Source organism: Orycteropus afer, unplaced genomic scaffold (assembly GCF_000298275.1).
Source record: "Orycteropus afer afer isolate SDZICR_OR568_19922 unplaced genomic scaffold, OryAfe1.0 scaffold00091, whole genome shotgun sequence".
Taxonomy (NCBI): domain Eukaryota; kingdom Metazoa; phylum Chordata; class Mammalia; order Tubulidentata; family Orycteropodidae; genus Orycteropus; species Orycteropus afer.
In genome coordinates, this window is record NW_006921678.1 from 4,822,939 (window position 1) to 4,834,870 (window position 11,932).

At 37.1% G+C, this 11,932-nt stretch overlaps 1 protein-coding gene across 1 annotated transcript in view; it reads left to right on the forward strand.

The window, feature by feature from the left end:
• PPIP5K2 (diphosphoinositol pentakisphosphate kinase 2) overlaps nt 1–5,454 on the forward strand; it is an 89,101-nt gene extending 83,647 nt beyond the window's left edge. The window contains exon 31 of the mRNA XM_007942492.1: nt 5,342–5,454. Coding sequence (XP_007940683.1) covers nt 5,342–5,454 — 113 coding nt within the window. The remainder of the gene's footprint in view (nt 1–5,341) is intronic.
• Nucleotides 5,455–11,932: the final 6,478 nt, after the last annotated feature.

The window sequence follows — 11,932 nt, forward strand, 5'->3', positions numbered from 1 at the left end:
AAGAACTAACAGATCTGTCCTGGAGGAAGTGCAGCCAGAATGCTCCTTGGAAGCAAGAATGGCCAGACTTCGTCTCACCTATTTTGGTCATGTTGTAAGGAGGGACCATTCCCTGGAGAAGGATGACATGCTTGGTACGGTGGAGGGTCGATGAAAGAGGGGGAGGCCTTCAACAAGATGGATTGATACAGTAGCTGCGATTATGGGCTCAAGTATAGCAGGGTTTGTGGGGCTGGTGCGGGATTGGGCAGTGTTTTGTTCTTTTGTGCATGGGGTCGCTATGAGTCGGAAACGACTCGACGGCACTTAACAACAACAACAACAACAATAAATCAGGGGCAGTGTCTTAAATAGATTTGAATCTTGCATATCCTAAATAATCAGTATATGAAACGTAAATAACGTAAATAAATTTAAGTTGTGGTGTATTTCACACATAACCCAAAGCTAACATTTGTATAGTTCTTCATTAAAAAAAAAAAAAAGAACAGAGAACAGCTCACTGCCGTCAAGTCGATTTGACTCATAGCGACCTCTCCTTGGATTGCCAGGTTGGTATCTTTAAAGAAGTAGATTGCCCGGTCTTCCTTCCAAGGATTGGCTGGTGGGTTTGAACCACCAGCCTTCTGGTTAGCAGATACCTTAGTCACTATGCCACCAAAGCTCCCTAGTTCTTCATACTACACATTTTCTTGTTAATTCTCCTAATACTCATCATAGTCTTCAGAAGTTAATACCGTTTTTTATGGCCTTTACAGATAAAAAAAATAGCAGAGAGGTTGTGACTTTTCCCAGTTCATGTTGCTAGTATTCAGTAGACTCAGGATTTGACTGCTTTTTTAGTCACAGTATATTATTGTTTTCTATGTTTTAAACACATAATATATATACTGCTTTATGCACCTTTAAATAATAACTAACACAAATAATCTTTCATGGTCACAGTTGCAAAGGAATGCAAGTTTGGTTTAAGGTTTAAAATCTTAAACCAAACTTGAATTCCTTTGCAACCGTGACCATGAAGGATATTTGTTTGTTTGTTTTAATCTTTTTTGTGTAATGTCTTTTTCAGGTTTGGTGTTAGGGTAATACTGAACTTATAAAATGATTTGGGAAGTAATACATCTTCTTTTTTCTGAATGATTATAAAATTCTTTTTATTTCTACCTTAAATGCTCATATAATTATCTAGTAAGGCCATCCAGGCCTGGAGTTTTCATAATGAGAAGGTTTGAAGGTTTTTTTTAATGAATTAATCTACTTTTTTCAGTAAATAATAGAGCTATTCATATTTCTTTTTCATTCTTGTGCTAATTTTGGGTAATGGAATTTTTCAAGTAACTTGTTCATTTTAGCTGTCAACTTTATTTATTTTTGTTAATGTATACTGGTATTTTCTGTTCTTTTTTTCTTAATCATTCTCATTAGGAATTTCCCCATTTTTGTTGATCTTTTTGAAGAACCAGTTTTTGGCTTTGTTAAGTTTTTCTGTTTGTTTTATGTTTTATTGATTTCATTATTGTTTTCTCCTGTCTGCTTACTTGGGGTTTACTTTGTGTTAGGCTGGGTTCTCTAGAGAAGCAAAACCAATAACACTTATATAGAGAGAGAAAGAGAGAGAGAGAGAGAAATTTATCTTAGGAAAATGGGTCACACAGTTATAGAAGCTGGCAAATCCCACATTCCTGGATCAAACGTCACGCTGGAGGCTTTTCCCAACTTGCTCAGCTCCAGGGGCTGACGAATCCAAGATTGGCAGGTAGTTACAATGGCTGTTGACTTGAGCAGATGACGAATCCAGGATCCACAGGCAGAAAGTGGATTGTTCACTCACACACAGTTATAGGCAGCACAACAGGATCTAGATCCATAGAACTTTCCCAGATTTTCCCAGGATATCATATATATATTAGAAGGAAGCCACTCCCCTAAGGAAACTGCCTTTCAACTGATTGTCTGCTCAAAGCATATGTATCAGATCTCATTATGGGAATAACCACATCACAACTGCTTAAACCACTCAGAATTGAGGTCCAGTCAAGTTCGCACACAATCCCAACTATCACAACTTCTATCATCTTTTTCTGCTTTCTTAGATCATTGACTATTACACATTTCTTCTTTTCCTATATCAACATTTGCAGCTATAAATTTCCCTCGAAGCACTTCTTTAGCTGCATCTCACAACATTTGTCATATTGTATTTTCATTATCATTTGGTTAAAAATATTTCTAATTTATCTTGTGCTGTTTCTTTGATTCATGAAGTATTTGGAAACAGGGTTAACTTCCAGATATTTAGGGTTTGTCATGATATCTTGCTACCAGTTTTTTACTAAATTCCATTGTGATTACAAAACGTATGAGGTATGATTTTAGTTCTTTTGTACTTGAGATTTGTTTTATACTTTAACATTTGGTCTCTCTGGAATGTACCATATGCACTAAGAAATAGTGTTTACGCTATAATTTATAGGGAGCTCTGGTAGCAGAGTGCCTAAGGCACTTGACTGCTAACCAGAAGGCTGGCGGTTCAAACCCACCAGCCACTCCTCAGAAGGAAGGTTGGGCAATCTACTTCTATAGTGATATCGCCTCGGCAACCCAAGGAGGGGTCGCTATGAGTCAGGTCCGACTCAATGGCACATAACAACAACAACAACAACATAGTTTATAGCTATACTGTTCTATCATTATCCATTAGGTCAATCAAGGTGATTGACAGTGTGCTGATCAGATCTATATCTTTACTGTTGTGGGTTTTTTTTTTTTTTTTTGAGGTGGAGGGTAGGGTGGTCTGGTTGTTCTAGCTTAAAAGAGCAATTTCTATTTGTTGCTGTTGTTAGCTGCCATTGAGTTGGCGCTGCCTTTTGGTGACCCCATGCATGGAATGACATGATTGGTTGCAAATTAGAACTGTTGAGATCCACAGGATTTTCATTGGTTATTTTTAAAAGTAGATCACCAGGCCTTTCTTCTTAAACTGAAACCCGTTCAGCGTCATAGCAACATGCACACCTCCACCAACCGAAAGGTGGTGGCTGTGCATGAGGTTCATTGGCTGAAAATCAAATCTGGGTCTCCTTTATAGAAGGTGAAAATTGTACCATAAGCCACCAAAGCCCCTAATTTCTGTTTATAACTATAGAAATAGAACTTTTTCTCTCATCAGTTCTGTCAGTTTTTGCTTTGTGTGTTTTGAAATTCTGTTATTAGTTGGATATATAATTGATTATGTTTTAAAGGATTGACCCATTTATCACTGTGAAATTTCCCTCTGATCTCTGGTAATGCTTTGTTTAAAACTTTATTTTATCTGATGTGACTATAACTATTTCAGCTTTCTTATACTTTCTGTATGCACAGTATATATTTTTCCATCCTTTTAATTTCAACCAATCTGTGTCTTTATATTTAAAGTGGATTTTCTTGTATACAGCATAGATTTGGGTTTTTTGTTTTGTTTGTAACTATTCTAGCAGTATTTTTGTTGTTTTATTTTACAGTATTTAGTCCATTAACATTTAATTATTGATATGGTTGGGCTGGATTTACTGTTTTTTATCTTTTTTTATTTGTCCTCTCTGATTATTATTTCTTTGTTCCTTTTCTCCTGCTGTGTTTAGCATTCAATCATTTTTTAAAATTTTTAAGTTTTTTAGCTGTATTTCCTTGATTGGTTGTTTTACTTTACTATACGTGCTTAATTTTCAGCATACTTTGTATCACATTCAAGTAAAATGTAGAAACTTTGCAACCGCGTAAAAACTAAGGTCTATTAGGACTCCTTGGAAAGTCCCTCGGTGGCACAAACCGTTTGCACATGACCACTAACTTAAAGGTTGGCTGTTAGAACCCACCCAGTGGTGCCACAGAAGAATCTCTGATTTGCTTCCATAAAGATTACAGTCAAGAAAACTTTATAGGACATTATATTCTACCTCTGATGGTATGGTGAGTTAGCATTAACTGCTAACCAGAAGGTCGGTGGTTCAAACCCGCCAGGTGCTCCATGGGAGGAAGATCAGGCGATATACTTCTGTAAAGATTTACAGCCTTGGAAACATAGTGGGGGTCACTGTGAGTTGGAATCAATTTGATGGGAGTGGGTTTGGTTTGGTTTTACTCTATAGCACATGGGAACACCATGAGTCAGAATTGACTCAGTGGCAGTAAGTTTGGTACTGCTTGGCACTCACTCTGCTCATACCAGAGATTAGATAAGAGTTTATACAGATAATTAAAGGCTCACCCTTTTTGGGATTTCCCACCTCATTTGCCAGCAGCTATACTTACCCCACTCCTTGTTTTCTGGTTCTTTGAGACAGTAATTCTGTTAAAACCAAACCTGATGCCATCAAGTTGATTCCAACTCATAATGGTCTTATAAGACAGAGAAGAACTGTTTCATAGGGTTTCCAATGTAGTAATTATTAAAGAAGCCAATTGCCACATCTTTCTCTTATATATCAGCTGGTGTGTTTGAACTACTGGCCTTTTGGTTAGCAGCCCAGGGCTAAACCACTGTGCCGCCAATGCTCCTCAAGCCAGTAATGCTAGGTTTTATAATGGAATTTTAGACATTCTACATGGTACAAAATGGGACTTTCCTCAGGCTAAAAGCTGTTAAAAAAAAACAAAAGGGAAGTGATGGGACTTACCTTATGTTGCTTCCTTTTTCCAAGTGACAGTTCTCCAGTATCTGCTTGCTTTTGCACTCTATGGTGTCTTTAGAGAGTTGTTTCTCATATTTAATGTGAAGTTTTTACTTGTAATCTATGAACATAACTCTTTGATAACTTAGTAGGCCTTAATGTTGGTTTGGATATGGAAGGATGAGTCCCAAGTCAAGAATGTTTGCTGCTTTTCCAAGCTTCTAGTTTTTTGAGTTAGTGATAAAACAGAAGATACAGGAGGAAGTAGATGTTTGCAGAAAAAAATTGTAAGTTTAGTTTTAAATATGTTTCCTGTCAGGTATATACATAGAGATTTTCAGTAGGCATTTTGAGCTAAGGAAAGGCTTGGGCCAGAATAATTTGGAGGCCATTAACAGAATGATTGGTAGTTTAAAACTATGGAAATGAATGTGTTTCCCAGGAAGAATATAGAGAGAGAAGAGAAATCTGTGTTGTTATGTATACAGTCCATTGGCATTACTTTTCTGTATTGGTACTGAATTCTAAAAAGTAAAGGTTAAAAATTTTAAATGCTTACAGTGTTTCATATACTCCACAGTTATAATGGGAATTATTTAGTGCCCCTCCCCAGCTGTATTATTTGATCATAGATTGTGTATGAAAATCTAAGCAGTGGTTTTTTTTTTTTGTTTTTTTTTTAATAGCTACCAGTGGACCTTCTAGCACACTTACTGCAAGTACCTCATCTCGGAAAAAGAACGTAACTAGCAAAACAGAACTGCATGAACACAAAAAAAACACGGGGAAGAAGAAATAATCTTCTAGTAGGAGCTAGAACTTCTTATACCAATGAAAATCACATGTTAAATTTAAAAAATGTATATATGTAATAAGCCTTGACTGAAAACTATTAAAGCAAGTAATGTACGTTTCTCTTTATACATCTCTGTCTTCACTTAAAAATGTTTGTAAGTCTAGATGATTCATTGTATATATTCAGGTAAGGAACCTATGTTTTGATCTGTTGTTATTGTCATTTGCCATTGAGTCAGGTCTGACTCATAGTGAGTCCTCCTTGGGTTTCCGAGGCGGTAACACTGTGGAAGTAGATTGCCCAGCCTTCCTTCTGAGGAGTGGCTGGTGGGTTTGAACCGCCAGCCTTCTGGTTAGCAGTCAAGTGCCTTAGGCACTACGCTACCAGGGCTCCCTATGTTTTGATCTAGGAACATTTAAAACCATGTTTATTAGCGTTTTGTGGGTAGCAAAACTTACAGTGATAAAGCTTTACTGATCTTAGTATCATGTTTACCATGTACCTTTGGTTAAGAAAAGAAACAAATGCTGTCAGGCCTGTACCAAAATCACACTAGTGATGTTACTTACTTGAAGGACTTGATGAGATGGCCCCTGCAGATACTTATTTTTTCTCCAGATTGCATCTTGGCTTTAAAAACCTTTGACTTAAAATGAAATTTGCCAGCATTTCATACTAGGAACTTTTTTTTTTTTAACTGCACTTCCAAAGAGATTTCATTGATCATTTAGATTAGAAACTTATTTCCCAATTATTAAAATGACATATATGCTTCAGTGTTTCATAACTGGAGAATTGTACATGATATTTTTTCAATCTGTGCTTGAATTTTTTTTATTTTGTGTTATTTAAAACATTACATTTACAGCTGGGATAAATAACTACATGTTTATGCACATAAATCTGTATATTAGTTTGTAGAAAATATTATATATTTCCTTACCATAGGAGGTGCTTTGAGTCATCAGGAAAACTTTGCTTCATATATCAGCTAGAATAGTATCTTTTGAGTTTCTTTTTAAGAGAGTTGACAAATTTGTAAATGTTAAACTTATTTTAGACTTATTTTTAGATCTAAGCAACTCAGTTCAAAAATGGAGGTCATTGATGTTAAAAGAATATCTGAATTCTGTAAAATGAGTAGTTGTGTTGTATGTCATTTGTTTCTACTATATCCATTCTTATCTGTAATACATCGGTTGATGTCACTGAGAATCTGACATTCGAAGATTGAGCATTTGAACTAAATGTTCTTTATAACTGATTAGATTTTTGAAAGGTAATTTAAATCAGTGTATTGTGATTTCATCTATGATGTGAAAACAAAATTACTATCTTTGGTGCTTTATTTCCTCTGACACACAAATAATTATGAACTACTTGAGATGACTTAAACTGTAAACCAAACAGTACAACCTGATGAGAATTCCATATATTGAAAGTTAGATAATTTTAATTGTTAAGGCTTTAGTTTGAAGCTTATATTTAGAAAAAGAAATTTATTGAATTCTCTTAGTATGAATATAACTATTGTAATTCTTCAGGAGACTCTACTAACCTTAAATTACTGTATATGAACTGACTTTTAGAAAATAAACATAGTATATGTTAGTTGTTTTAAAATGTACCAGATAAAAAAAAGCCACGAGTCTGTATAAGTACATAAGTTTTTATACGTCATCATATACTTCACATGAATGTAAATGTATTATATGGAAACATGTCTTGTAAGCAGTTCAGTATATCAAAGTTTTCTGTATGTGAAATTGTGGTTAATGTGTTCGTTGTGGGGGATGAGGAAACTTCTTTTGTTTTTTATGTAGGGCTGAATTAAAATACCAGTTTGTTTCTATATCTGAAAGTGACTTTAAGTGGTAAATTATTTACTTCTATTCTTTGGTTATCTTCTTTTAGCTCTCAAAGTAGAAAGAATGAGGGAAACAGTTTTAATATCAAACAATACTTATCTTAGATTTTAAATCAAATTATTATGGCCATACACATAGCATAATATTACTTTCCACAGCAATTAAGTACAGGTTACTAACAAGTATACTACACTCACTTCTTCCACTGTTATGCAGGACTGTGACTTCTCTACTCTCACTAAGCCCTATAGCATTGCTGGGAAGACTGGGCAGTCTTACTTGCAAGAATCTTAAAAGTTATTTTTAAGCACAAAGTCTTTTATTTCAGAACAAGAAATTATAATTGTCTGTATATAGGGCATGTTTGACTTAAGCATCTGTTTCTCACTTGAGTATGTTACCTGAGAAGTTGTGGGTTTGCACACAACTTAAATACTAGAAGATACTTCTTTTTGTATTCTGATGTTCCAGGCAGCAAAGAAGTAAGAAAGCCCAGCTTGAGAAGCTGTCCAATCATCCTGATATGTTAGTCTTCTTTGTGCAGTATTCTCTCTCTTCACCCTTGAAAAGCCTACAGCTGAGCTCTGACCTGTTTGCCCTTCAAGTCTAGTGCTTGTAGTAGATTCTGCTGCCCTGGTTCTAATGGGTTACGTAATCCGTTACCTTCCATGTAGCCGAGTCTTCATTCCAACAAATAGATTTTGGAATATTATACTAATCTTGTAGTATAATATTCCAAAATCTTGGGTTTTGGAATATTATACTAATCTTGTAGTATAATATTCCAAAATCTTGGGGAGCTCTGGTAGCATAGTGGCTAAAGCACTTGACTGCTAACCAGAAGGCTGGCGGTTCAAACCCACCAGCCACTCCTTGGAAGGAAGGTTGGGCAATCCTACTTCCATAGTGATACTGCCTCGGAAACCCAAGGAGAGGTCGCTATGAGTCGGGGTCGACTCGACGGCACATAACAACAACAACAACAATACTAATCTTGAGTTGAGGAGAAAGTGGTCTGAACATCTTAGTTCATACTGCCTCTGAGCAGGAGGAGATGGAGGCAGAGGGGAGACAAAAGGTGACAAAGAGCATGTGGCAGTGTGATTAGTACATAGAGCAAAAAGGCAGTAGATGACAATTATGAGAGAAAAATAGAGTGGAAGAAAAGACGCATAGGCCACATAGGAGTTCCCAAGGCCAAGAGAGTGTATGTAAGAAAAGCAATAACCAGATAAATGTCAATAACATAAAGAGAATTTTCTTTGGATCAAAAGCATCTCAGTGTGCTGGGAAGGAATATATTAAAAAAGACAGTTTCCTGGTGAATTTCTGAACTCCAAGGAAAAAAATACGAAGCTTCTAAAGAAACATCAGATTATGAACAAAATAAATAATTATATGGGTTTTAGAATTTTCAGATGATAATTGGTTCCATAGGAAGTAGGGGTGAGCCATGCATTTAGTTTCCTTTAGTCATAGTTTCCATTACCACAATTGTACATAAACTTGTGTGTGTATGTGTGTGTGTGGTTTCGGGCAAATGTTGCCCTTTTAACCTTGTTTGGTTGATTGTTGTAAGGAGCACACTCTTCTGGGTGTTACTACTTATTTTATATGCCCATCTATTAGTTGGCTAAAGGTGGCCTCCAAGAGTGTCTTCAGTTTCGAGTTAGAAGATGATACATTCGAGAGTTCTTCTGGTCTTTTTCAGACCAGTAAGTCCGGCCTTTTTTTCCCCCAATTTAAATTTTGTTCCACATTTTTTACCTGTTCTAACTGGAACCTTCTGTTGTCCTGGTCATAGTGGTCGGTTATGGTACTGGTATCCAGGCACTATCTAGTTCTGATCTCAGGTTAGAGGAAGCTGTGGTTCATGTGGGCAGTTAGTCTTTTGGATTAATTGCTTCCTTGACTGTTTGGGTGTTTTGTTTGTTTGTTTGTTTTTGTTTTTCCCGTTCTTCTTTGCTCCAGGCAGGAGACCAGTAGTGGCTTCTTAGATGGTGTGGTAGTTAAGCTTGTGTGTCGACTTGGCTGGGCCTGGTTGATTGGCTGAGCAGCTGGATGTAGTTATTTCCCATGGTGAGACTGGTAATTAACTCCATGGTGGAATCTCCTGGAGCAGCTGAGTAGCTGCTTTAGGGATGTGGGCTGCTTCCAGTATATAAGAAGCAACTTTAAGGAAGGTCTCTAGCTTTTTGGCACACTTGAAACTTCCATGTAGCCAAGTCTTCATTGAGCAGCCTGCCATGCTCTGTCAATCTTGGTACTTTTAATGGACTTGGATCAATGACCTTCTGTGTGGTTTGGTATATCAGGACTGTACCTTTTCACTTTTCGACCTTGGATTTGTCAGCTTCAGCTGCCTGAGTTGAGATGCCTCTAGCTTCAGTGGGCCAGGAACAAGAGGGAGAGCTGAAGCCCAAGGTTGAGGGGCTTTCATCCAGCCACTAGAGCCTGGTACTTTGAACTAGGACTTCTAGCTTCCATAATTGTAAAACAATAAACTACTATTTGTTCAAGCCATCCCGTTTGTGGTATATTCCTGGCAGAGTGGCACTAAGTAACCAAAGCAGATGGCCATTCGAAATCCTTTAAGACCCCAGACACTACTCTCCAGACTCGAATGTAGAACACTATACTTATGAACTGTGTTTTGCCAATTGACCTGGATGTCCTACAAGACTATGGTCCTTAGCCTTCAAGTCCAGTAGATGACATGTCTAAGTAGATGTGTAAGTAGTTTTCATAATTGTGTCCCTTATGTACGGTAGCGTAATGCCTAAGGCATTGGACTGCTAACCAGAAGGCTGGCGGTTCAAACCCACCAGCCACTCCTTAGAAGGAAGATGGGGCAATCTACTTCCATAGTGATACTGCCTCGGAAACCCAAGGAGGGGTCGCTATGAGTTGGGTCTGACTCGACGGCACATAACAACAACAACAATATAAAAACCAAACTCACTGCCGTCAAGTCGGATCCAACTCATAGCGACCCCTTCTTGGGTTTCCAAGGCAGTATCACTACGGAAGTATATGTGAGTATAAATGCAGCATTTACAAGTTTGTATGCAGAAATATCTACTACCATACCTACATATGTATGCAGGTATATGCCCGTGCTTCCCTCACCTATTGAGTGTATATATTTACCTATGTATCTACCCAAACTTATTGTTATTTCTGTTGCAGAACTGTATGTTACAGCATTTACTACAGTTGCCTTTCGTTCTTGTGTACCTCTCAGTTTCTTCATTTGCCTTGGTCACATTGTGCTGACTTCTGCCACATTGTATATTGCTTTTCTCTTTACCATAATTAACACTTGAGTATTATCTAGTGACTTTCACTCCCTACTCCTTCCATACCTGGTAACTATCAATGAAGGTTTCTTTCTATTTGTAAACCTGTTGGTGACTTTTTATAATATTGGTCTCATACAATATTTGTCCTCTTGTGATTGACCTATTTTACTCAATATAGTATCCTCGAGATTCATCCATGTTGTGAGATGTTTCCCAGATTCATCTCTCTTCTTTATTGTTGCATAGTGTTCCATTATGTGTATATACCATAGTTTGTTTATCCATTCATCCATTGATAAACACGTAGGTTGTTTCCATGTCTTTCCTATTGTGAATACTGCTCCAGTGAGCATGCGTGTGTATGTATATATCTGTCCATGGCATAGTGGGATTGCTTAGATTGCATGGTATTTCTGTTTCTAGCTTTTTAAGGCAGTGTTATACTGCTTTCTGTAGTAATTGTACCAGTTTGCCATCCTTCTAGCAATATATAGGAGTTTCAGTCTCCACACAGCCTCACCAGCTTTTGTTGTCTGGTTGTTTTTTTTTTTTTTTTTTTTAATCAGTGTCATTATTGTCAGGATGATATGGTATCTCATTATAGTTTTGATTTCCATCTCTCTAATGGCTAATAGTGCCTAAGGCACTTGACTGCTAACCAGAAGGCTGGTGGTTCAAACCCACCAGCCACTCCTTGGAAGGAAGGTTGGGCAGTCTACTTCTGTAGTGACACTGCCTCGACAACCCAAGGAGGGGTTGCTGTGAGTCGGGGCCAACTCGACAGCACATAACAACAATAACAATGGCTAATGATTGTAGCATCTTTTCATGTTTGGTCACCATCTGAATGTCATTGGTGAAGAGTCATGTCATTTGTTGTTGAGGTGTTAAAATTTCTTACAAATTTTAGAAGTTAAGCCCTTGTTGGATATGTTATTGCCCACCCCCCAATTTTTTCCCCAGTCTATAGATTCACTGTTTACTGTTTTGGTGAATTCTTTTGATGAACATAACTATTTAATTGTTAGGAGGTCCTATTTATCTAGTTTATATTCTGTTGTTTACATTTTCACTTAGGTTTGATGGTGTATTTTTGCTATAGATGCAGGCCCCTAGGTTTGTCCCTGTGTTTTCTTCCATGAAGTTTATGGTTTTAGGTTTTACATTTAGGTCTTTGATCCAGTTGGAGTTAGTTTTTGTGTATGGTATGAGATATGAATCCTGTTTTTCTTTAAATGGATATATAGTTCTGCTGGCACCATTTATAAAGAGATAATCTCCTTTCCCATTTAATGGACTTTGACCCTTTGT